General features: G+C 47.0%; 1 protein-coding gene across 11 annotated transcripts in view; it reads left to right on the top strand.

The window, feature by feature from the left end:
* The first annotated feature begins 280 nt into the window (after positions 1-280).
* ASCC2 (activating signal cointegrator 1 complex subunit 2) overlaps positions 281-24,905 on the top strand; it is a 49,054-nt gene continuing 24,429 nt past the window's right edge. For 2 of the 11 annotated variants that reach the window (XM_032256816.1, XM_032256813.1), the window contains exons 1-8: positions 282-399; positions 4,681-4,742; positions 7,301-7,398; positions 13,655-13,813; positions 14,175-14,345; positions 17,094-17,223; positions 23,435-23,502; positions 24,740-24,850. In XM_032256816.1, the coding sequence (XP_032112707.1) occupies positions 7,318-7,398; positions 13,655-13,813; positions 14,175-14,345; positions 17,094-17,223; positions 23,435-23,502; positions 24,740-24,850 (720 nt within the window). In that variant the 5' untranslated portion in view covers positions 282-399; positions 4,681-4,742; positions 7,301-7,317. Of the gene's footprint in view, positions 400-4,680; positions 4,743-5,898; positions 5,966-7,300; positions 7,399-7,927; positions 8,041-13,654; positions 13,814-14,174; positions 14,346-17,093; positions 17,224-23,434; positions 23,503-24,739; positions 24,851-24,905 lie in introns of those variants that run through there. The other 9 variants (XM_032256820.1, XM_032256818.1, XM_032256821.1 and 6 more) reach the window with 7 other exon arrangements.

Raw genomic sequence — 24,905 nt, 5'->3', positions numbered from 1 at the left:
TTAAATATGTAAAACGATGACTAAGGAGGTCGAGCAGAAGGTGGAAGCCTGGGATTCCGAGACGCCTTCTCAGGTGCCATACTTGGATTTCCCAAGAGGTGTAATCACATAACCCGCCCTCAGCCGACCTATCCCCTGCTTAAGCAGGAAAGGAGGTAACAGGGGATGGCGGCGTGGCTACAGACGGCCGAGTGCGGGGCGGAGTCTTAGGAATAGAGGTGGGGACCTGGTCCAGCTTCCGGGCGGTAGTTCGCCCTGGGGGCGGGGGCTAGGCCGAGACTTCCTGTCTGCTCCTGCGGAATCGCCGTTTGACCCCGGAAGTGCGGGATCGCAGGGAGCTGTCACCGTGGTTGGCAGCGGCGGCGGCGGCGGCAGAGAGCCAGTGGTGGAGCCGCCGAGGTGAGTGAGTGGCTGGTCCCTGCTGGATGCGGAGCGCGGGGCCCCGGAGGAGCCGCGGCTGTACCTTGGGCAGCTTTGGCTCTCTCACCCTCTGGCCTCCATTGCGGGGCCAACACTTATGGTACTGGAGGAGTTCTGAGCCACCCCCTGAGGCTAGGCCGCCAGGGTCAAGAACCCCGGGATCGAAGTTCGGCCCCAGAGTGGCCTTGGACCAGCCACTGTCCCCCTACATCCTCACACCTGGGGCTTCAGCTCCCTCAGGGTTCATTCATTCCTTTAGCAAATATTTGTGGAGTGCTTCCTATGTGCCAGACACAGATACAGGCATTGGGGATACAAAGAAAGCAAGACAGACAAGGTTTCTGCCCTCATGGAGCTTACAGCCTAGTGGGAGGAGATGGCCAACGACAAGCAAATGCACTAGATCATTAAAGCTATTACAGTAACTGAGAGAGTGGATACTATAGGCAAAGCAATCAGGTCTCTGAGGAGAGTAATATTCTATTGAGAGACTAGAGGAATGGTGACAAAGAAACTGAAAGAGCAGTAGCCCCAGGAATGCTCCCAGGCCATACTGTAATTGGGTGCTTGTAGGGAGCTCCCCTCCCTTTCCTAGCTTTTGGCTTTTGCTGCCCTGCCCCACAGAGGAATACAACGGTGGACACAGACATAGTCATGATTGTTGTTTGTCCTTTTGGAACTTAAAAGTTCAGACTGTCTAGTTAATTTCTTCCCCACTCCCCACCAAGACAGAGTCTTGCTCTGTTGCCCAGGCTGGAGTGCAATGGCTCAATCTTGGCTCACAGCAACCTCTGCTTCCTGTGTTCAAGCGATTTTCCTGCCTCAGCCTCCCTAGTAGCTGGGATTACATGCGCACCACCACTCCTGGTTAAATTTTTGTATTTTTAGTAGAGAGGGTGTTTCACCATGTTGGCCAGGCTGGTCTCCAACTCTTGGCCTGGTGATCTGCCCGCCTCGATCTCCCAAAGTGCTGGGATTACAGCTGTGAGCCACCTCACCTGGCCTGCCTAGTTAATTTCTTTTCTTTTCTTTTGTTTTTTCCTAGATGGAGTCTCGCTTTGTCACCCAGGCTGGAGTGCAGTGGCATGATCTCAGCTTACTGCAACCTCTACCTCCTGGGTTAAAGCGATCCTCCTGTCTCAGCCTTCGGAGTAGCTGGGATTACAGGTATGCACCACCACACCCAGCTAATTTTTTTTTTTTTTTTTTTTTTGTATTTTTAGTAGTACAGACGGGGCTTCACCGCGTTAGCCAGGATGAAGTCTCGATCTCCTGACCTCATGATCCACCTGCCTTGGCCTCCCAAAGTGCTGGGATTACAGGAGGGAGCCACTGTGCCTGGCCCTGCCTAGTTAATTTCCACAGTCAAAAACTCAGGTCTTCCTTAACATCCCTTCTCCCTCAGGTCAGGTCTCTCTTTTATTTTTTTATTTTTATTTTTGAGATGGAATCTTGCTTTGTCGCCCAGGCTAGAGTGCAGTGGTGCGATCTCGGCTCACTGCAACCTCTGCCTCCCAGGTTCAAGCAATTCTCCTGCCTCAGCTTCCCGAGTAGCTGGGACTACAGGCGCACACCACCATGCCCAGCTAATTTTTTTTTTTTTTTTTTTTGTATTTTTAGTAGAGATAGGGTTTCACCATCTTGGCCAGGCTGATCTCGAACTCTTGACCTCATGATCCACCCGCCTCGGCCTCCCAAAGTGCTGGGATTACAGGCAGGTCTCTCCTTTAAATGCTGCCACAGTCTCATGAGCCTTACCTTCATAGCTACATCATGGTATTGCATTTTATTTGTTTGTATGGCTAAGTGTGAAAGTATCTGTCTTTCCCCATTAGGACTGTAACCCTGTGAAGGGCAGGACCAGGTTTCTTACTTGCTCACCTTGGTATTCTGTGGGCATCAGTGCCTGCCACATGCTAGGTGCTCAAAAATATTTGAATGGTTGGGCAGTGACTCATGCCTGTAATCCCAGCACTTTGGGAGGCCGAGATGGGCAGATCACCTGAGGTCAGGAGTTTCAGACCAGCATGGCCAACATGGTGAAACCCTCTCTCTACTAAAAATACAAAAATTAGCCAGGTATCATGGCATGTGCCTGTAATCCAAGCTACTCAGGAGGCTGAAGTAGGAGAATCTCTTGAACCTGGGAGGCGGAGGTTGCAGTGAGCCGAGATTGCTCCTCTGTATTCTAGCCTCGGTGACAGAGCAAGACTCCCACCCAAAAAAAAAAAAAAAAAAAAAAATTGAATGAATGAAATGATTAATATAGTGTTTGCTCTCCTATGGTTCATAAAAGGTCTTCTCTGCCACCAGGTTATCATCATCTCTTTCTGATTATGTCTCCCCCATACTTAGACAACTCCTCACTACCTTCAAATGAAATACCAAACTCTTTAGTGTAGCATTTGAGGCTTTTTTTTTTTTTTTTTTTGAGATGGAGTCTCGCTCTGTTGCCCAGGCTGGAGTTCAATGGCGCTATCTCAGCTCACTGCAACCTCTGCCTCCCGGGTTCAAGCTATTTTGAGGCTCTTTTTAAACAGGTCTTGTCTTCCCCATCCAGCTTCTCTTCTGTCTTCATTTCTGTCATCCCCTATCTGACCTTGTGTTTTCAGCAACACCAAACGTCTCCCTCTTTCTTCAAAGCCACACTTTTTAGACATAGTGTCACTGTGTCCCCTAGGCTGGAGTTCAGTGACGTGATCGTGGCTTGCTGCAACCTCAATCTCCTGGGCTCAAGTGATTCTCCTGCCTCAGCTTCCCAGTGTCCTGAGATTACAAGAAGGAGCCACCACACCCAACCCAAAGCCATACATTTTAAGACTCTGAGCCTTTGTTCATGCTTGCTCTCTGCTTGGAATGTTCACCTTCTCCCCCTGTTCTTCAACATCCAAGCTATAGATCACCTTCTTTGTAACATCCATCCTTTCTCTACTGTGTTCTAGTTTTGGAAATTTCCTGTTGCAGCTTTAACACCAAATGATAGTCACTTGTTAGTTATACGCCTAGGACCCAGACTGTATTCCGGAATTGTTGGCTGAATAAACCAGGAAGCCCAGAGTGTCTTGCCTCTGGTTGGGACTTGAATAATAACAACAACTAAACTTTATTGAGTGCTTATTATGTGTCACGTATTGGGTTGAACACTTCGCATTGATTACTTCTCATACCAATCCTACGAGATTATAGACTATTACAATTTCGATGTTACAAAAGAGGCAATCAAGGGTTAGAGAGGTTAGGGAACTGTCTCAAGGTCTCAAAATGGATAAGAAAAGGTGGAGCCAGGATTTGAACCCAGACTGTAGGACTGTAGCTCTCTCCCTACCACCACACCAGGCTAGCCCTGAATTGCCCTGCCAGGCAATGGTTTGTAGAAGTGAGTTTCTTTAAAAAAAAAAAATTTTTTTTTTTTAATTTTGGGACAGGATCTTGCTCTGTCACCTAGGATGGAGTGCAGTGGTGCCATCACGACTCACTGAAGCCTTGATCTCCTGGGCTCAGGTGATCCTCCCACTTCAGCCTCCTGAGTAGCTGGGACTACAGGTGTGTGCCACCACACCTGACTAATTTTTGTATTTTTTGTAGAGATGGGGTCTCACTGTGTTGCTCAGGCTGGTCTCAAACTCCTGGCTTCAAGCAATCTTCCCGCCTTGGCCTCCTAAGTGCTGGGATTATAGGCATGAGCCAATGCACCTGGCTGTGAATTTCTTCTTAACGCAAGTGCTGTCTCTACCTGTCTAGGCCTGGACTGTGGGGCCTAGAGGTTAAAGGGTGGAGACTTGCCGCCTCCTCATGACTTTTTCTCCACCCTGTGTCTCAACACTGCCATCACTCCCACTGCCATCTTCAGTGGGCGAGCTTGGAAAGAATTGATCCTGTGAGTCATTTAGACTTCTGCGCTAGTGTGCAGACCAGTGGTGTTTCCAGCTCGCCTTCCAACATGGCTAGAGGGTTAGGAAAAAAGTATATATATGTATATATTCCAACATATTCAACACAAGAGCCCCAGGTGCCATAGCAAAAGACCTGGGCTTCAGTTTCAGCTTGGCCACTAATGTATTTGCCTTGAGCAAATCAGGGTCCCTTTTTGAACATCTGAGCATAGTAATCCTTGTTGTCCTTAATTGGGTTGTTGTGAGAGGCTAGTAAGATAGTAACTTGATTAGAAATACATGCAGCAGAGGATATTATCTATGCTTAGCAAAGATGAAAACTTACCCCAAGCCCTTCATTACTTTGCCTTGTGATTTTTTTTTTCAGGCCACCTCATGTATGCAGAGACCATGTGTGTCTGATCTTCTGGGATCCTAGAGCTGGAACAGGTGTGGAGGACTAGGCAGACTGGTCCTCTCTCATTACTCCTTCTAGGGTGGGGTTCTTCACAGTCTATATAACAGGCTGGGCCCAGGGTTCCTTGGGTACCAGGCTGTTTCCACCTCCTTGCCTTTGCTCTGCTGTTTCCTTTGCCTTGATTACCCTTCTTTCCTGGCCAGTCTCTATCATTTTGTTTTGTTTTGAGATGGAGTCTTGCTCTGTCACCCAGTCTGGAGTGTAGTGGCACAATCTCGGTTCACTGCAACCTCCGCCCCCTGGTTCAAGTGATTCTCTTGCCTCAGCAGGAGGCAGCTGTGTTGCTGGGACTACAGGTGCACACCACCATGCCCGGCTAATTTTTGTAATTTTAGTAGAGACGGGGTTTCACCATATTGGTCAGGCTGGTCTCTAACTCCTGACCTCAGGTGATCCACCTGCCACGGCCTCTTAAAGTGCTGGGATTACAGGCATGAGCCACTGTGCCCGCCCTTGGCCAGTCTCTATTATCAAGACTACTCAGGCTCTCCTCTAAGGGCTTTGACTGCCACTCCACCCCCTCACCCTATCCTACCCCTAAGTTTAACTAAATTAGACACAGTATAGTCAATGGTTAAGAACCAGCCTGCTTTACCACCTACTAATTGTGAGACCTTGGGCAAATTTCTTATCTTCTGTAATAGAGCTAACCTTAGAGTTTTTGTGAGCATTAATACGTGTAAAGCCAGTTAACATGGGCAAGTAAGTTAACGCTGAGAAAAGCACTTAGAGACCAGGCGCTCACACCTATAATCCCAGCACTTTGGGAAGCCAAGATAGGCAGATTGCTTGAGCTCAGGAGTTTGAGACCAGCACAGGCAACACGGCAAAACCCTGTCTCTGTTTAAAAAAAAAAAAAAAAAGAGAGAGAAAAGAAAAGCCCTTAGAGGAGCCCTTCATTAAGCCTGGCCCAGTATCTGAGATATGGCACTCCTGGTAGCTCATGGCCCCCATGCTCCTCCACCTGTCTGTGAAGGCTCAAGAGGTGACAGTTTCATCACCCTAGCCTCTGTCTCTCTTCATGTTGTCATTGAGACTGTGCCAGCCTTTTATGGCATGTTTTTTGAGAGGCCTAATTTATTTCTATTCCATGATTCATCCAACACATATGACCCTTCTGTGGGTCAGGCCAAGTGATATTGTGAAAAGAACATTGGACAGCAGGACAGGAGACATGGGATCTGCCACCTATGAGGTCAGTTTGAGCCTTTGTAGAAAGGAGCTTGCACTGTCAGTTTTCTATGAATTCTCTTTCTCCCTGGCCCTTCTCTTTTTCCATGTCCTTCTTCCCTTCTTCGCATGTCCTTCTATTCTTCCGTGGATTTCTTCCCTGAAGCCTAAAGAGATTGTAAAATCTTAACATCCTCCACAAGTGAGGAATGATGCCCATGGCTCCAACCCTCAAAAGACTTATAATCTGGCTAGAGTTTTAAAAGGAGTGTCCTTATATACAGTTGTTCTTCAAACATTTGGTGAGGCCACCTCTGTACTAATCCTGTGCTCACAGAAAAGGTAGCAAGAGGAGAGCCCTGGGCACTGTCTTCATAGAGCTCATAGGCTACTGAGCTCACAGAGCTGGAGCCATAATAAAGAGAATCTAAGTATTTTTAGCCAGTACTTCTCAAAGTGGGTGGAAATAGGCTGGGCACAGAGGCCCACACCTGAGAATGCTTTGGGAGACTGAGGCAGTACTTTGGGAGATGAAGACAGGAGGATCATTTGAGCCCAGGAGTTCGAGACCAGCCTGAGCAATGTCGTAAGAACCCATCTATCAAAAAATAAAACCTGTCTCTACAAAAAATTTAAAAATTAGCTGGCCATAGTGGTGCATGCCTGTAGTCCCAGCTACTCAGAGGCTGAGGTGGGAGGATTGCTTTAGCTAAAGAGTTAGAGGCCACTGTGAGCTATGATTGTACCATTGCACTGAACAACAGAGTAAGACTCTTGTCTCTTAAAAAAAGACCAGGCGCGGTGGCTCACACCTGTAATCCCAGCACTTTGAGAGACCAAGGCGGGCAGATCATGAGGTCAGGAGATTGAGACCATAGACCATCCTGGCCAATGTGGTGAAACGCTGTCTCTACTAAAAATACATAAATTAGCCGGGTGTGGTGGCACGCACCTGTAGTCCCAGCTATTCTGGAGGCTGAGGCAGGAAAACACTTGAACCCAGGAGACAGAGGTTGCAGTGAGCCGAGATTGCACCACTGCCCTCCAGCCTGGTGACAGATCGAGACTCCGTCTCAGAAAAAAAAGTCAGTGGAAATATATCAGGAGTCATTTGGGGAAGTATTTTCTTCTACAATTGAGAACTGCTGTATGCAAAAAAAAAGTCACTTTGTCTAGGTTAGTAGGTGTGTGAACCAGGTCCTTCCTGGACCACAACAGGAGCCTCCTAAGGCGAGAGGTTGAAGCTTCTCTTTTTTTTTTTTTGAAGCTTCTCTTCTGACTCTGGGATCAGCCCCAGAGCAGGCCCTGCCCCCAGGAGCCTGTGTATCTGCTCTCTTCTTCCCATCCATATTCCTTTCAGGAGGGTCACGCAGCACAATGCCAGCTCTGCCCCTGGACCAACTCCAGATCACCCACAAGGACCCGAAGACAGGAAAGCTGAGGACTTCACCAGCGCTGGTGAGCCGGTGCCTTAAGGCCATTCAGCCTGATATTGTCAGTCTTGCAATTTCAGAAGCAAAAAGCAAAATTCCTTCTTTATCTGTTCAAGAATGACCCGAGGGCCATGGTCAGTAATTCAGTAGCTGAGACACTACTAGTCCCTTCCAGGCCCGGAGTAGGAGTTTCCTTCTGAGCAGCAGCTTGAATTTGAGTAGGATTTTCCATGTCACCACCCTGCACCTTCTCCTCAAAGCATTTAATTTCAAATCAGTCTGATGGTAGTTCTCATTCAGCTGGGTTGGGCTAGAAATGGATCCAGCCCAAAGCTGGGTTTGGGGATTTGACCCTGTGGAGGGTGTTCAGGTTTCAGGTAGCATTTTCAGAGCTATTTAAGCTGCTATCCGTATTTTGGTGGGAACACTGATTTCAGAGGTTGGGCTGTCTTTTGTCTCAACTGGGATAAGAAGCACCACGTACAGACACTCCGGCAGGACTTGTGAGACTGAAAAATAAGGAGGCTGTGAACATTTCGATTACCAGCTGCAGAGAGAGATTACAGCCATGGAGAGGTGTCAGGCTGCCGAAGAAGGAGATAGACACGGGCCCTGGAGTTCTATACCCACTGTTGTTTTCCCAAGAATATGAACTTACTTGAACAAGGTGGGAGGAAGTGTTTTCCAGGGGTTTGCGTAAAGTCGTGAGAAACAGGAACTTGGTGTTTTATTTTCCGCCTTCTAGATAGCTTCTTATTACTTCCTAAATACTCTCTAATAGTAGTACCTGACTGACATTTATAGAGCACTTGCCCTGTGCCAGACCATTCTAAACACTTCACCCGGATTATCTCATTTAGTCCACATCACAACTCTACAAATAGATATTTTGATTGTCCCCATTTTACAGATGAGAAAGCTGAGAGTTCAGAGTCACAGACTTAGGAAGTTAGAGGAGCCAGGATGGGAACCTAGCGAGGCAGACCCTAGGGACATATATCCTTAATCTTTCTGCTATAAAGCCTCTCGTTTCCTTTTTATATGTGGAGATATTTATCAGAACATCTAGCAGTGTTGTGTTCGGTACGATAGCTACCCAATAGGTAGCCATTCACCACATGTAGCTATTAAGCACTTGTAACATGAATAGTGCTGGAAGTGTGGACTGAGGAATTGGATTTTTAATTTAATTGTAATGCTTTTAAATTAAAATGGCCCCATGTGGTGAGTGCCAGCACAGATATAGAGCAGTTCTATTATTGCAGAAAGTTCTATTGGAAATACTGATGGAGACTGGCTCCTTGGATGGTCAAGTATGATTTTCCACCTCAGTCTTCCCCCCCATACCGAATGAACATGAGGGTTTTTAAGACTGTGGGCACAGTGAGAGCAGCGGCCTGGTCCTTGCCGTTTACTCCTGATTTCCAGCGTCAGGCACATAGGAGGCTCTCAGAAAACATTTGGTACATGAGACAGGGACTGCAACCAGGCCATGTGCCAGGTTCTGGAGCTATAAAGAGAACAGACATAGTCTCTGCCCTTAAGGAGCCCACAGCCTAACAGTTCTATACCCACTGTTGTTTTCCCAAGAATATGAACTTACTTGAAAAAGGTGGGGTACAGTGGCATGATCTCGATTCACTGCAACCTCCGCTTCCTGGGTTGAAGCGATTCTCCTGCCTCAGCCTTCCAAGTAGCTGGAAGGCTACTTGGACCAGTAGCTTCTCTAGTGTGATCAGGGTTGTGATAGAAGGAAGTCGAGGCTGCTACATGAGTGCAGAGCCCGGGCCGCTGATCCAGACCAGTGGGATGTGTAGGGGCAGAGAGGTCTTGGGCCTGGTAGGAGGGCCCATGCAGCCCAGGAAGGCTTCCTGAAGGAAAGGGCTTCTGAACTGGGTACTGAAGGGCGACTTAACACTAGCTGGGCAGAGCAACAGGAGAAAGCTAGACCTCGTAGGATGACGTTAGTATGCAGCCCTGGAGTCTTGAGAGAGCCTGACTCTCACACTAACCACAAGTCACTTGAGGTGGCAGCAGTATAGCAGAGTTAGCAGGTACAGGCTTTGTGTTCATCTCACACATATTTGGATATTTGGCTGTGTGTCTTTGGGCAAGTTATTGAACCTCTCTAAACCTCAAATCCAAAAATGATAATAATAGGACCAGCTTTGCAGGGTGGTTGTAGGGATTAAATGAGATGTCTGTGAATGAGCACTGTGCCTGAAACATAGTAAGCACTCAATAAATTGTTATTATAATGGTGATGACAGCAGGGACAATGACAGCAGCACTGAATGCGGTGTAGGGTGGGAAGAGGGACGAGCTGAGGGAGACAGTGGGCTGATCGAGGAGGGGTCTTGTTGGCAGACTGAAGAGTGTTATTCTGCAGGCCATGGGAAGCTCCTGAAAGATTGTACTAAGATACGTGTCCACCCAAGTGAGATATATTTGTCCATTTAGCCTTAGCTTGGGGCATGATCTCTAGCCAAAGGGTAGTCACCACACCACCTTTTTAGGGTGATTCGTAGAGCTAACAGTGGTTGAGGATCTACTATTTGAATAGCACATACTTGAAGACTCAAAAGAAATAGTCTCGTGGCTGGGCCCAGTGGCTCACACCTGTAATTCCAGCACTTTGGGAGGCTAAGGCAGGTGGATCACTTGAGCCAGGAGTAAGACCAGCCCAGGCAACATGATGAAACTCTGTTTTTTTTTTTTTTTTTTTTAGACCGAGTGTTGCTCTGTTGCTCAGGCTGGGGTACAGTGGTATGATCTCGATTCACTGCAACCTCCGCTTCTTGGGTTGAAGCGATTCTCCTGCCTCAGCCTTCCAAGTAGCTGGGTCTATAGGCACGTGCCACTATACCTGGCTAATTTTTGTATTTTTGATAAGAGATGGGGTTTCATAGTGTTGGCCAGGCTGGTCTCAAACTCCTGGCTTCAAGTGATTGGCCCACCTTGGCCTCTGAAAGTGCTGGGATTACAGGCATGAGCCACTGCACCCAGCCAAAATTTTTTAAATTAAAACATAAAATACATAGTAAGACTGGTTTTTCCATCTGTATACATGCATGAAACTATCATCATCATTAATGGACATTTCTACCACCCCTAAAAGTTTTCTTGTGCCTCTCTGCAATCCATACCTTCTTCCCACCCTTTCCCCATGCAAACCACTGGTCTGAAAGCACTTTTAATGCTGTTCAAGTGGCATAGAGAGGTGAGTACAGAATGCAGGTACTGAGGGAGAGCTTAGATGAGCTCCTAATCTAGCTGGGGTGGGAGTCAGGGAGGCTTCCTGGAGGAGGTGAGATCAGAGCTGGGGTCAGAAGGATGAGCAGTGAGACCAGGATGGCACACAGATACCACAGGTCACTTAATAGGTCTGCAATGTAAGCTTTGGCTGAAATACTGCCTCAGTTGCCTCCTTAATCCCATGACCTTGGGAAAGTTTCTGAACCTTACTGTTTGATTCCTCCTCTAAAATGGGATGAATACTATGTCTCTCTCTCTCTCTTTTTTTTTTTGAGACAGAGTCTTGTTTTGTCGCCAGGTGCCAGGCTGGAGTGCAGTGGTGTGATCTCGGCTCACTGCAACCTCCTCCTCCTGGGTTCAAGCAATTCTCCTGCCTCAGCCTCCCAAGTAGCTGGGACTACAGGCGCATGCCACCATGCCCAGCTAATTTTTGTATTTTAGTAGAGATGGGGTTTCACCATGTTGGCCAGGATGGTCTCAATCTCTTGACCTGGTGATTCACCCACCTCGGCCTCCAAAAGTGCTGGGATTACAGGTGTGAGCCACTGCTCCCAGCCAATACTATGTCTCTTTTAAATTGTTTTTGTAGATTAAAAAAGAAATAGGCTGTATGTTGTGCCTGCTTAGCAATTGGCACAGGGCAGGTCCACAATAAGTGGCGGCTTTCATTTGCATCATTCCAGCATTCGCCAAATGTGTCTCCCCCTGCCCAGTGCAATCTGTGCCCTTTTTTCATGGCCCATGTTTATGCCTCCATAAAAATGTTGTTTCTTTCATTTATTGTCCTTATCCTCCAAGGCTTGAATGCTTGGAGCCTTGGAGGAAGGCTGCTTGCTCTGCAATCATCCCTTATCCTCCAGGTGCTATTAATTCCCTCTTGCTTTTCCAAAGTCCCTCTGCCAGGTTTGAGCTGTCACTTCCTCTGTTTTGTGCTCACTTGGTGATTTAGATGTCCATCTTCCCCCTGTGGGATGGCAGGGAAAGTAGAATCTCAGAGGTGGGTGGGTGGGTGGGTGGGTGTGTGTGTGTGTGTGTGTGTGTGTGTGTGTGTGTGTTGGGAGAATGAGTAGCCTGGCCTGAGTGAGTGAGCAAGAGAGAGACGAGAGAGAGTGAGTGTGTGTGTGTGTGTGTGTGTGTGTGTGTGTGTGTGTGTGCTGGGAGAATGAGTAGCCTGGCCTGAGTGAGTGAGCAAGAGAGATGAGAGAGAGAGAGAGAGAGAGAGAGAGAGAGAGAGAGAGAGAGAATGTGTGTGTGTGTGTGTGTGTGTGTGTGTGTGTGTGTGTGTGTGTTGGAAGAATAAGTAGCCTCGCCTGAGTGAGAAGTGAGGGAAGTGGTAAAATGTCAACAGATAGAGGAGGGAGGAAGCTTGGAAACTAAGGAGATGTATTTTGGCTCCTGACAGTTGTTTTGAACTTGTTTCAGCCAGCAGAAATCTTTTTCAACAGATTTGTACCTACAGTTCCACGATTTAAATTTGATTTAAGTGGGAGGGGGTCCTGCAGACCCACATGATAGGTGGCCTCGAAGAATCCTTGTGGTACCCACAGGCTCTACAGTTTGGAAACCTGCCTAAGGCAGTAGGAAGGTATAGATGGTTCTTGAGGCTGACTTCTTATCAGTCTCAATTTTTCTATATCCCGTGGATCAACAGACCTGGAAGTAAATGGACTGTGGTTGATAAGAGCTGACACACTGCCTGGCCATCCTCCTGTTACCATTTCCCCAGAGAAAGCACCCCTTATATAGTCAGAGGAGAAAAGTGACTCATCTCATCTTTTTTATGGTGAACAAAGTAAGGTTTGTTCATGGCAAAGTAAGGGCCAGAAGGGAGAACTTGTTATTGTAAGCTGCCACTTACAGTTACTTGATTAGAATCTTTTCTGTAAAAAAAAAAAAAAAAATACTGAAGTTTTTTTTTTGGTTATAAAAAGGATACAGCATAGTGATACAAAGAGTGCAATGCTGTTTGTGTAAGAAAAGAACAGACCCAAACAAATCATTTTTATGGGTATAATTTAATGTAAATCCCTGGAAGAGGCCTGCGAGGACACCCACCAGATTGTGAGTGGTTGCCTCTGCAGTGGACATGGGAGTGTAGTCCCAGGTGACTCACCTTCTGTGCTCTCTTTTAAGTTTTAGAAAGAAAAGACGCTCATGTCAAATTATATAATTAAAAATTAATTTAAAAAGTAATATATGTGGCCAGGCAAGGTGGCTCACACCTGTAAACCTAGCACTTTGGGAGGCCAAGACAGGCGGATGGCTTAAGCCCAGGAGTTTGAGACCATCCTGGGCAACATGGCGAAACCCCAACTCTACTGAAAAATTTTAAAAAGTAGCCGAGCATGCTGGTGCGTACCTGTAGTCCCAGCTACTCGGGAAGCTGAGGTGGGGGATCACCTGAGCCCAGGAGGTAGAGGCTGCAGTGAGCCAAGATTATGCCACTGCACTTCAGCCTGGGCAATGGGAGTGAGACCCTGTCTCAAAAAAAAAAAAGTAATATATGAATATATGTTCCTTTTTTTTCTTTAATGGGAAAGTCTATTTAAGCCAAAATTCTCCTACCCTCCACACCCATTAGAGATAACTACTATTAGCTTTGGGGTGTCATCTCCCCAACTTCTTTTTTAAAAATTGATACCAGTGTGTGAATATATTTACAGTTTTGAAAAACCAAAAACTATGCTCTGGTTTTTCTTCAGAACAAATAAATCTTTTGCCTTTTACTAAAAAAGAAAAACAAAAACTGATTATATTAAATAGAGAGTTTTGTATCCTGCTTTCTCTTCCCTTAACCTTTCCCCGTGTTGTGAAATATACTCTGAAAACATGGATTTTAATTACCACCTCATGTTCACTGGATGCAACCATGCCCTCTTTGTTAGATACACTTGGTTCTTTATGCTTAAAAGCTCCTTGGAGGGTCACCGGTTGGAACAGCCAGGTGTTGTCATTGCTGTGGGTTGGCAAATGGGCCCTCGCTGACTAACCTCTGCCACGTTAACACGTGGTTTTTGGATCCGTAGCACCCCGAGCAGAAGGCAGACCGGTATTTTGTGTTATACAAACCGCCCCCTAAAGACAACATTCCCGCCCTAGTGGAGGAGTACCTGGAACGCGCCACCTTCGTAGCCAATGACCTCGACTGGCTCCTGGCCTTGCCTCACGATAAATTCTGGTGCCAGGTAACATTCTATCAAAATTAACGCTAAGACAAAGCACATGACATGCCGTTGGTTGGTTGCTGTTGTTTTTCTTCCCCTAGGAAGTGCTTTTTTGTCTACTTCTTACACTGGATCCTTAACAGCAAATTGTGGTTTGGATTGCTCTGTCTTGTATCACAATCTTAATGTTTACACACCTTTCAAAGTGTCAATTTTAGAATCTTGTGTTTAGCCCTCAGTTCATTCATAACTCCTTGGTCCCTTGGGGTCAGAGTGTTTGCAATAGGGCAGGGCTGATGGGCATTGAGCCCCTGCACAGTCCACCCACAAACCCCTGGGGCATCAGGGATAAATCCTCGCTCTCTTCTGTCTCCTGGCTTAGGTGATCTTTGACGAGACCCTACAGAAGTGCCTGGACTCCTACCTGCGCTATGTCCCCCGCAAGTTTGACGAGTGGGTGGCCCCAGCCCCTGAGGTTGTTGACATGCAGAAGCGCCTCCATCGAAGTGTTTTTCTCACCTTCCTCCGCATGTCCACTCACAAGGAATCCAAAGTAAGCCCCTGATCCCGTGACAGGTCGTCACCCGACACCCAACACCTCTGTGCCGGGCTCTCCACCCCTGGGAAGGAAGGCTCTGGAAGCATCAAATTTCCTCTTTGTCTCCCCTCCACCTTTATTCCCACTGTTGGGGAAGAAATCTGTGCCATCTTCCTTATCCTTTAATTCACTGGGTCGGTCTGTGTTACACCCAGTGTTTCCATCAATGGGAGCCGAGGGCTCTTTGCCAGCTGACGCGTGACTGCCTTGACTTGTGCGTCAGAGGGAAAAAACATTAATTCTGAATTCTTAAAGCAACTTGTATACTCTTTTAGAAAATCTTTACTGTATTTTCCTGACTTTAAAAATAATATTGCTGTCTCTAAACAACTCAAACATTGCAGAAATATTATATAGATGGTGAATGTCACCCACAAAATCTCCACCCTGCAAAATAACCACTGTTAGGTGCATCTTTCTTTCTTTTGTTTTTTTGAGACAGGGTCTCACTCTGTTGCCCAGGCTGGAGTGCAGTGGCACAATCATAGCTCATCAATCTCCCAGACTCAAGTGATCCTCCCACCTCAGCCTCCCAAGTAGCTAGGATACAGGCATGCACCATCATGCCCAGCTAATTTATTTGATTTTTAGTAGAGACAAGGTCTCGCTATGTTTCTCAGGCTAGTTGTGAACTCCTGAACTCAAGTTATATTCCCACCTCAGGCTCCCAAAGTGCTGAGATTACAGGCATGAGCCACCACACCCAACCCTGTTACATGCATATTTCTTCAGGGAATTTGTTCCCTTTGAATGTGTGTGGAGTATGTGTGTGTATATATTTAAAAAATAGGATCTTGCTTTTTAAAAAATGTTTTAACATGGACATTTCGTTTTCCTTTTCCTTTGTTTTTAGAGACAGAGTCTCTGTCACCCAAGCCGGAGTGCAGTAGCACAATCATAGCTTCTTGCAGCCTCAAATTCCTGAGCTCAAGGAATCCCCCTGCCTCAGCCTCCCAAGTAGCTACGACTACAGACACCATCACACCTGGCTAATTTTTTTAAAATTTTTTGGAGAGAGGGGATCTTGCTATTTTGCCCCAGTTGGTTTTGAATTCCTGGCCTCAAGCAGTCCTCCCTCCTCAGCCTCCCAAGTAGCGAGGATTAGAGGCACTGGCCACCACACCTGGCCTATATTGGAAATTTCCAAAGAAATAAAAAATTTGCTTTTTCTTTTTTTTTTTTTTGAGATGGAGTTTCACTCTCGTTGCCCAGGCTGGAGTGCAATGGTACAATCTCGGCTCACTGCAACCTCAGCCTCCAGGGTTCAAACATTCTTCTACCTCAGCCTCCCAAGTAGCTGGGATTACAGGCATGTGCCACCACGCCCAGCTAATTTTTGTATTTTTAGTAGAAACAGGGTTTCACCTTGATGGCCAGGCTGGTCTCGAACTCCTGACCTCACATGATCCACACCTGCCTCAGGCTCCCAAAGTGCTGGGATTACTGGCATGAGCCACCACACCCAGCCACAAATACAAAATTTCCATATACAAAGTACAATGAATCCCATGTACCCTTCAACAATTATCAACATTCTGCCAATCTTGTTTTATCTCTCCCTCTTAGTTCTCTTTCTTTCCTGAAATATTTTAAAGCAATCCCAGATATCATACTAATTTATCTGCAAATATTTCAAGATGAATTCCCAACTGACTGTTTTATGGCATGCTTTTGTTTCTTTTTACATTAAAAGGGAGAATGGGCCGGGTATGCTGGCTCACACCTATAATCTCAGCACTTTGGGAGTCTGAGGTGAGTGGATCATGTGAGGTCAGAAGTTCGAGACCAGCCTGGCCAACATTGCAAAACCCTGTCACTACTAAAAATACAAAAATTAGCCAGGAGTGGTGGCACACTCCTGTAATACCAGCTACTTGGGAGACTGAGGCAGGAGAATTGCCTGAACCTGGGAGGCAGAGGTTGCAGTGAGCCGAGATCACACTACTGCACTCCAGCCTGGGCGACAGAGTGAGACTGTCTCAAAAAATAAATAAAATAAAAAGAGATTTTTAAAAAGGGGAAGCTGGGCACCATGGCCCACACCTATAATCCCAGCACTCTGGGAGGCTGAGATAAGCTCATTGCTTGAGATCAAGAGTTCAGAACCAGCTTGGACAACACGGGGAAACCCTATCTCTACAAAAAAATATAAAAATTAGCCAGGCGTTGTGGCATATGCCTGTAGTCCCAGCTACTCGAGAGACTGAAGTGGGAGAGTGGCTTGAGTCCGGGAAGTGGAGGTTGCAGTGAGCAGAGATTGCACCATGGCACTTCAGCCTGGGCGACAGAGCCAGACCCTGTCTCGAAAACAAAAAAAAAAAATGATAATACAACCAATTCTAAAAGTCATGGGGGTGTTTAGTCTGGAGACACAAAGACATAAATAGATTTAAAAAGGGGGAGAATCGGCCGGGCGTGGTGGCTCACGCCTGTAATCCCAGCACTTTGGGAGGCTGAGGCAGGTGGATCACCTGAGGTCGGGATTTTGAGAGCAGCCTGACTAACATGGTGAAACCCTGTCTTTAAAAAAATAAAAATTAAAAAAGGGGGAGAATGGCCAGTGCTCCAGGTCTATGCATAAGGCATCATTGATTAGCCAGTCCCCATTTGATGGACCCAAAGATTGTTTCTTCATGAGTTTGCTATTTATAATGTATGAGCGTTCAGAAAATCTCTGTCCTTTCTGTCTGCATTTTTCCTTAGGATCACTTCATTTCCCCTTCTGCATTTGGAGAAATCCTCTACAATAACTTCCTCTTTGACATTCCAAAGATCCTGGACCTCTGCGTGCTCTTTGGAAAAGGCAACTCACCACTGCTCCAGAAGATGATAGGTGTGTAGGATGTGGGACTGGGAGGATGCACCGAGGTGGCCCCCACATGCCAAACTGAAGGTTGCAAAGGCCAGCACTTTGACAGTGCCTGGGGATTCAGGGCACTAGGGGTAGGGAGTCTTGGGAAATTACTTAACAGATATATGAGTGTCGCCTCAAAATGAGTAGGTAGTGACACTACCTAGGGAGGTGAAAACAAAACTGTGCCAGACAGTTCCTCAAGGATCTGGAAACTTTTTTTTTTTTTTAAAGGGGCAAAACCTTAGGAGAATCACTTGAACCTGGGAGGCAGAAGTTGCAATGAGCTGAGATTGCGTCACTGCACTCCAGCCTGGGGGACAGTGCAAGACTCCATCTCAAATCAAAAAAGAAGAGAGATAAGGCCATACTCTGTCACCCAGGCAGGAGTGCAGTGGTGCAGTCATATCTTACTGCAGCCTCACATTCCTGGACTCACGCTATTTCCCCAACTCAGCCTCCCAGGTAGCTGGGACTACGGGTCCACACCACCATGCCTGGCAAATTAAAAAAATATTTTTTTAATAGATGGGATCTCACTGTTTTGTTCCAGCTGGTGTTGAACTCCTGGCCTCAAGTAATTCTCCTGCCTTAGCTTCCTGAGTAGCTGAGATTACAGGTGTAAGCCACCGTTCCGGCTTGAGAGTGTATTAGTAGTATGCATTTGGCCATGCGTCAAACATAGCAATGGGGGAAGTTTCCTCTGGTGATGAATGTAAGAACAACCTAAGCTAACCTTTACTGAAGCATGTTCTGGGGACCTGGCATGCTGCCAAGAACTCCACATATGCTATGTCGATTGGATCCTCACAGCAGCCCTGTAAGATAAGCGCTGTCATCATCCCCATTTACAAATAAGGAAACTGAGGTTAAAATGTAGGGGACTTGCCTGAGAGGACATGACTAATAAGTGACCCAGCCAGGACATGTGTCCATGTAGACCTGACTGTCAGGCTCTTGCTCTGCCACGCTTTGCTTCAGGGATGGTGGCACTGCCTCAGAAATGTCACGATTTGCATTGTTGCTGAGAGCAGGTGGGGACAGAGTTCATAGAGGGCTTTTTTGGGTTGCACAAGGAATGGACATTAGTAGCTGGATCCCATTAGCAGGCAGAGGGCCAGAAGGTTTGATCAGACACACACACACACAAATAAGTTAAGAAAAAAAAAGAAACAGAAGCATGTGGGATGTTACAGAGGGAGCGCCCCAGTGAATTCCGCTTTGAATTGTAGCTCGTGGTGTTGGGCCCAGCACAGAGAGGTGTTCACCCTGGACACCCCTGCCAGCTCTCCTCACCTGGAGACTGTAGGACACAGTCTTCTAAATACCTAGTTACAAAACTGAGCTGTCCCTTTTAAGGGTCACTTTCCTTTATTCTTTCCTACCTTCTTTTTTTTTTTTTTCTTAATGGTGAAAGTAATACATGTTAATTTAAGAAATATTGAAAGGATATAAAGTATAGAGAAGCAGGAAAGCAATTACCAGATTTCTACAAGAAACAACCATTTGGTTATTTTTTCCTTCTAGTCTTTTCTCTGTATTTTTTTTTTTTTTTGAGACGGAGTTTCGCTCTTGTTACCCAGGCTGGAGTGCAATGGCGCGATCTCGGCTCACCGCAACCTCCGCCTCCTGGGTTCAGGCAATTCTCCTGCCCCAGCCTCCTGAGTAGCTGGGATTACAGGCACACGCCACCATGCCCAGCTAATTTGTTTTTGAATTTTTAGTAGAGATGGGGTTTCACCATGTTGACCAGGATGGTCTCGATCTCTTGACCTCGTGATCCACCCGCCTCGGCCTCCCACAGTGCTGGGATTACAGGCTTGAGCCACCGCGCCCGGCCCCTCTCTGTATTTTTCTTAAACCGTACCTGATCATAGTGTATATGAAATTTTGTGGCTGGGCGTGGTGGCTCACAGCTGTAATCCCAACATTTTGGGAGGCTGAGGCAGGTGGATCACAAGGTCAGGAGTTTGTGACCAGTCTGGCCAACATAGTGAAACCTAATCTCTATTAGAAATACAAAAAATTAGCCAGGTGTGGTGGTGTGCACCTATAATCCCAGCTACTTAGGAGGCTGAGGCAGAAGAATCGCATGAACCCCGGAGGCACAGGTTTTAGTGAGCCACTGCAGATCATGCCACTACACTCCAGCCCTGGCGGCAGTGCGAGACTCCACCTCGGGAACAAGAAAAGAAATTTTGCACGCAGCGTTTTCGTTGGAATAATTTCTGGTTTCTCATTCATATCTAATTATTTCCTGATCGTCGGTTAATCTTTTTTTTTTCCAGCCTGGGAAACACAGTGACACCCTGTCTCTACAAAAAATTAAAAATTAGCCAGGTATGGTGGCATGCCCCTGTAGTCTCAGCTTCTCTGGAAGCTGATGCAGGAGGATCCCAGGACATTGAGGCTATAGTGAACTATGATCACACCAATGCACTTCAGCCTGGGTGACAAAGTGAGACTCTGTCTCTTAGACCCTGTCAAAGAAAGACTCCTAGTAATTTTACCACATATTGACAGGATACAGCAAGCAAGCACCAGAAGGCACAGTTAGAGAAACAATTATTAGGCCAGTTTGCTTAGAGAGTGGAGCATTCCAGGAGGGCAGCAGCAGGAGACAGGGGAGAGGGAGTTGGAGCCAGATTGGGAAGGGCTCCGGGCCAGGCTTTAGCACTTGGGGAGCAGTATTACTTGGTGGTTAAGAAGGCAGGCTCTGAAATTGAACTGCCTAATTCACACCACAGCTCTATTCCTAACTATGTCTCCTTAACCAAGTTAGTTAACTACTCTAAGCCTCAGTTTTTTCATCTACAGAATGGGAAGACTAATAATATACCTACCCATAGGGTGGGTGCAGGGATTAAATTGGGTTGTTGAGGCCCAGACGGTGTAATTCCAGCACTTTGGGAGGCCAAGGTGGGCGGATCACCTGAGGTCAGGAGTTCAAGACCAGCCTGGCCAATGTGGTAAAACCCTGACTCTACTAAAAATACAAAAAATTAGCTGGGTATGGTGGTAGGCGCCTGTAATCCCAGCTACTCAGGAGTCTGAGGCAGGAGAATTGCTTGAACCCAGAAGGCAGAGGTTGCAGTGAGCCGAGATCGTGCCATTGCACTCCAGCCTGGGCAACAAGAGCGAAACTCTACCTCAAAAAAGAAAAAAAAATTGGGTTGTTGAGATAGCATGAGTAGAGTGCTCAGCACCATGCCTGGCATGTCACAGCCGTTGGTAAGCATGAGCTCTTAACTGTGTGATGAGGCTGTGGAGCCTCCAGGAGCTTGGAGCAGGGCAAGGAGCCATCTGGTAACAAGGTTCATCTGGCAGCATGCAGGTTGGGGAGCTGGAGACAGGAGGCCTTGTAGGAGGTGCATGCATCTGTGGGTTTGAAGTTGAGAGCCTGGCTGGGCTACTGAGGAAGAAAAGGAAATCCAGGAAGCAGATTTAAGCAGGACCTGGTGAGGCCAGCTGGAACTGGTGTTGGTTGCAGAAAAAAAGGCTCTTTGGGATGTGGGAGAGGGAGCTGTGAGTAGAGGCAAGGTTCGACATGGGACCTGTTGCGTGTAAGATGGCTGCAGGGCTCCAGAGGGGACTGTGTGTTGATGTGGAAGTGAAAAAGCCTACTCACTTAACTGCCCGGGCTCCTAATCATCCGGATCACTGACTCCTTTGAGAATCAGATGAAAGCGTCTGTCCAGAAAAATGTCCTCCCTCATAGATTCTGAGGTGTTTATAAGAGTTCTCAGACCCTGAGGCTCAGAACCCTAAACTGGCTTATTAAGGAGAGCCCCTTATTTTGCTCTTAGAGGGGATTCAGCACAAAAGAGGTCAAGACCGGGCCTCAGGAGCCCCTTCACTGTGTGGTTGAGAGCGGGGCGGGGTGTGTGTGTGTGTGTGCGCGCCCCCCCAGGAAGTGATGCAGAGAGGGGGCCTGCAGTTTCTGTCTCTCTCTCTCTCACACACACACACACACAACACACACAGACACAGCAGCTCTCCGTTGAATTTTTGAGCAGAAGGCATAAGAAGGGGTAGCCTCCGATTTCTATACGGCAGAAACTCAGGCAAAGTGATGACTTGTAAGAGGATTGACAAGGCAAAGAAGGTGGGAGAAAGGGAACTGGTTGAGTGTTCTGTGAGTAGAAGCTCAGTTCCTTACCTTGCCTTCTTTTCCCCCCCCCAAGGGATCCTCCCACCTTAGCCTCCTGAGTATCTATCCCTACCCCCGCCCCACCTTTTTTTTTTTTAACCTTCAAGGCTGGTATTTTGTATCAACAAGTACAATTTTGAAAGCAAGACCTTTCTGTTAGTGTCTTGGTGCTGCTTTGCAAACCAGGAACAACTTGGGCCTTGGCCCGATTGTGGACTGCAGTGATCTACTTGTCAGTGTCTCCATTCACCCTGGGTTTCTGAAATGCCTTCATCTGAGAACAGACATTTCAAAGGATGCCATTGCTGTTCCTTACATTTTTATTATTTCTTTAGGAGATCAAAAGTTAGATCGTCATTGTCATTAGAATCAGATGAAGGTGAGGAAAGGGACTTAGAAGATCCCAAAGACAGAGTATGAAATTTGATCTATACTGATGCATGTAAAACCTCACTTTCCTCAGACTGCAGCACTGAAAGCATCATGAGAGGGTGCCTCTCCAGTGCGAGGGGGTTGGGATGCTGTGGAGAACATGGTATGGCCCTGGGAATTGTGAGCGGAGATCTCTCCTAATGCCTGGGTCAGGAGGCACTGCTTGGAGGAGATGACACCTGCCTTATGGTGGAGTTAGCTCTAGAAAGGCACTCCAGACAGAAGGTGGGGACAGGGCTCATCTGAGGTTGAGAATGGTGCAAGGGAGGAGTGCAATGTGGGGAATGGGGAAAGAGTGTCCTGGGATGTCTGCAGAGGCCAGATCTCGCGGGGCCTTTTGTGCCATGGTCAAGAGTTTCGACTTAACCTTGAGGGTAGGATAGGAGGGTTTTATAGGAAGAAGAGAGTTTGGTGGGGAGATAGCTCTATCCTTACCTGTCAGGAGTAGGAGGTGGGTGCCGATGGTCTGGGCACACCTTCACAGGTTATGGGATCAGCATGTATCTGGAGGTAGGAGGTACTGAGCAAGTCTGGGCTGGTAAAACTCAGCTTTCTGGAATCAAGTAATGCAGTGGCATCCAGGAAAGTGCCTACAGAAAGTCCAGCCACCTAGTCTTGCTAACGCACCCTGCCCCATCTGGCTTTTGATCTCATTCATTTTTCAAATCCTCCAGGGTCCAGCAAGGGCTGCAGGGTCATCAATAAGGAAACCAAAGACAGACCTGCTCAAAGGCAGAAAACAGCTGAAATTCAGAACATCCTGACTGTCAGCCAGCCTTAGATACTGGGATTATAGGGGGATGAGAACCCTGGCCTCTTAAGGACATTGACATTTCACATTGTCACGTCCCCAAGCTAGCTGTGATCCTCCCTCTCCCCCTCCCTCCCTCTCTGTCTCACCATTTGGGCAACTGGAGCACTTGGTTTCTGTTCCAGTTACCATATGCTCGAGCCTGTGTACTCATAGCAGCAGCACTTGGAGAATAGTAAACACTCAGAGACAAACTTCATTTTATAGGAACAACTGCAAATGTGTGGTAAATCTATCTCCAAGTCCTTCTCAGGCCTCTCACCTTGGAGTAGGATAGATTAGTATGGTTAGCATATCTAAAAATGAAAGGTATGAAATTTCTAGAGAAATATCTCCCTGGAATCTCCTCACATTGGTGGAGAGTCCTGGATTATTGCATCTATGTTTCTTGAGCAAAGAGATCCTATGTGCTAATTTTCCTGGATGACTTAACTCCAACTTTCAGAGCCAAAGCTGTCATAGGAGGCACGGTGCCCAAGTGTGATCACTCCTTGGGGACATCAGGGTGAGCCGGTTTGACCAGGGCAGGTCTTTTACATAATGCACTAGACAGAAGTGCTTAAAAGGTTAAGTCATACTGAGCAAGCTTCCTCCCCCACCCTGGGGAAGCTTCTAGGCTAGGCCAAAGCTCACTGCCAGCAGGGCCTGGGGCCAGGACTCCGCCTAGGTCCTGACTGCAGATAGGATTAGGAAAAGGGTGAAAGGTCACAGAACATGCTAACAACCATTTGTAATATGTCCTCTTCACTCCCCTGATCCCCCACCTTTTCTCAATTCCGACCTTTCTCTTCTCTTTTTAGGAAACATCTTTACACAGCAGCCGAGTTACTACAATGACCTAGATGAAACCATGCCTACCATCCTTCAGGTACCAGCTCCTAGCCCTGCCCAGGGGAGGTTGAGCTTGGAGGACAGGCCACCTCCCTGACTTTCCTGGAAGAGCTGAGGAAATGTTTATTCCCTGACTCCCCCATTTCCCCAGACAGTCTCTTTGTCTTACCTCTGACTACACCTCTTTAAAATTTGCCCTTTTCCCTCTTGAACAAGACTGAAGTCTGAGGGTTGCTGGCTGGCGCTCATACAGAAAGAGTTTGGCTTGCATTTTGTGTTGCTTGCCAACAGCCATATGCTTCTAAGGCTATCCCTCTAAGAGACCAGTGTTTCTCAAAAAAGAACTTTAAAGTTTTACAAAATTATTTCACAAAATAATGTTCATTATAGAAAATTTGGAAAAGAAAGAGGAACATTACTGTTCCCCCATAATTCCACCACCAAGCGATATCCACTGTCCACGGTAAGTTTTGAAATCCTTACATGCTAGCCTCCTTAAAGATGGCACAGTCAGTTCAGTACCTACGATGGACTCTGTTTTCCTCTCACTGTTGATTTGTCTTATTTCAATGTAGTTTCTGTAAATAGGCATCTACAGGGGATTGTGTTATGCATTGCTAAAGGTATATCTTAAATGTTCATTATCATACTTGCCTGGCCTGTACAGTCAGATAATATCTACAGGATTCTGGGGGCTATTTTTTTTTTTATAAGACAGTTTCTTGCTCTATCACCGAGGCTAGAGTGCAGTGGCACAATCATAGCCTTGAACTAACTGCTGGGCTCAATTGATCCTCCCACCTCAGCCTCCCAAGTAGCTGGGATTACAGGTACATACCATCTTGCCCAGCTAATTTAAAATTTTTTGTAGAGATGGGGATCTCACTATGTTGCCCAGGCTAGTCTTGAACTTCTGGCCTCAAGTGATCCTCCATCCTTGGCCTCCCAAAGTTTGGGGATTATAGGAGTGAGCCACCACACCTGGCCCCAGGTTGTCTTTTTAATCCTCTTCACACTCTTACAAGAAGGATGCTCTCATCATCTCTGTCTTACATAGTTTTTAGTCTGACCCCACTCTTAAAGAAAGTCATTGTCTCAGCTTGTATCCTGGAACCATGGGTAAATATTCAGAAACTCCAAGGCAGGATTGGGAGGAAGTGGGGGTAAAAAAAGAAACTCCAAGGCAGTTTTCAGATCACCCGACCCTGGCTGCAGCCAGGGGTTCCAGCCCCGGTTCGGTATGATGTGGGAGAGCCCGTTCTTGTCTTTCACAGGTCTTCAGCAATATCCTCCAGCACTGTGGTTTGCAAGGGGATGGGGCCAGTAGCACACCCCAGAAGCTCGAGGAGAGGGGCCGGTTGACCCCCAACGACATGCCTCTCCTGGTAATGTTGCCCTTCAGTGCAGTCTCTTTCCTGCTGGGTCCCTACAACCAGGGCC

The sequence above is a fragment of the Sapajus apella genome, unplaced genomic scaffold, assembly GCF_009761245.1.
Source record: "Sapajus apella isolate SASKATOON/1434 unplaced genomic scaffold, GSC_monkey_1.0 scaffold95, whole genome shotgun sequence".
Taxonomy (NCBI): Eukaryota; Metazoa; Chordata; class Mammalia; order Primates; family Cebidae; genus Sapajus; species Sapajus apella.
This window is presented reverse-complemented; position numbering and strand designations above follow the sequence as displayed.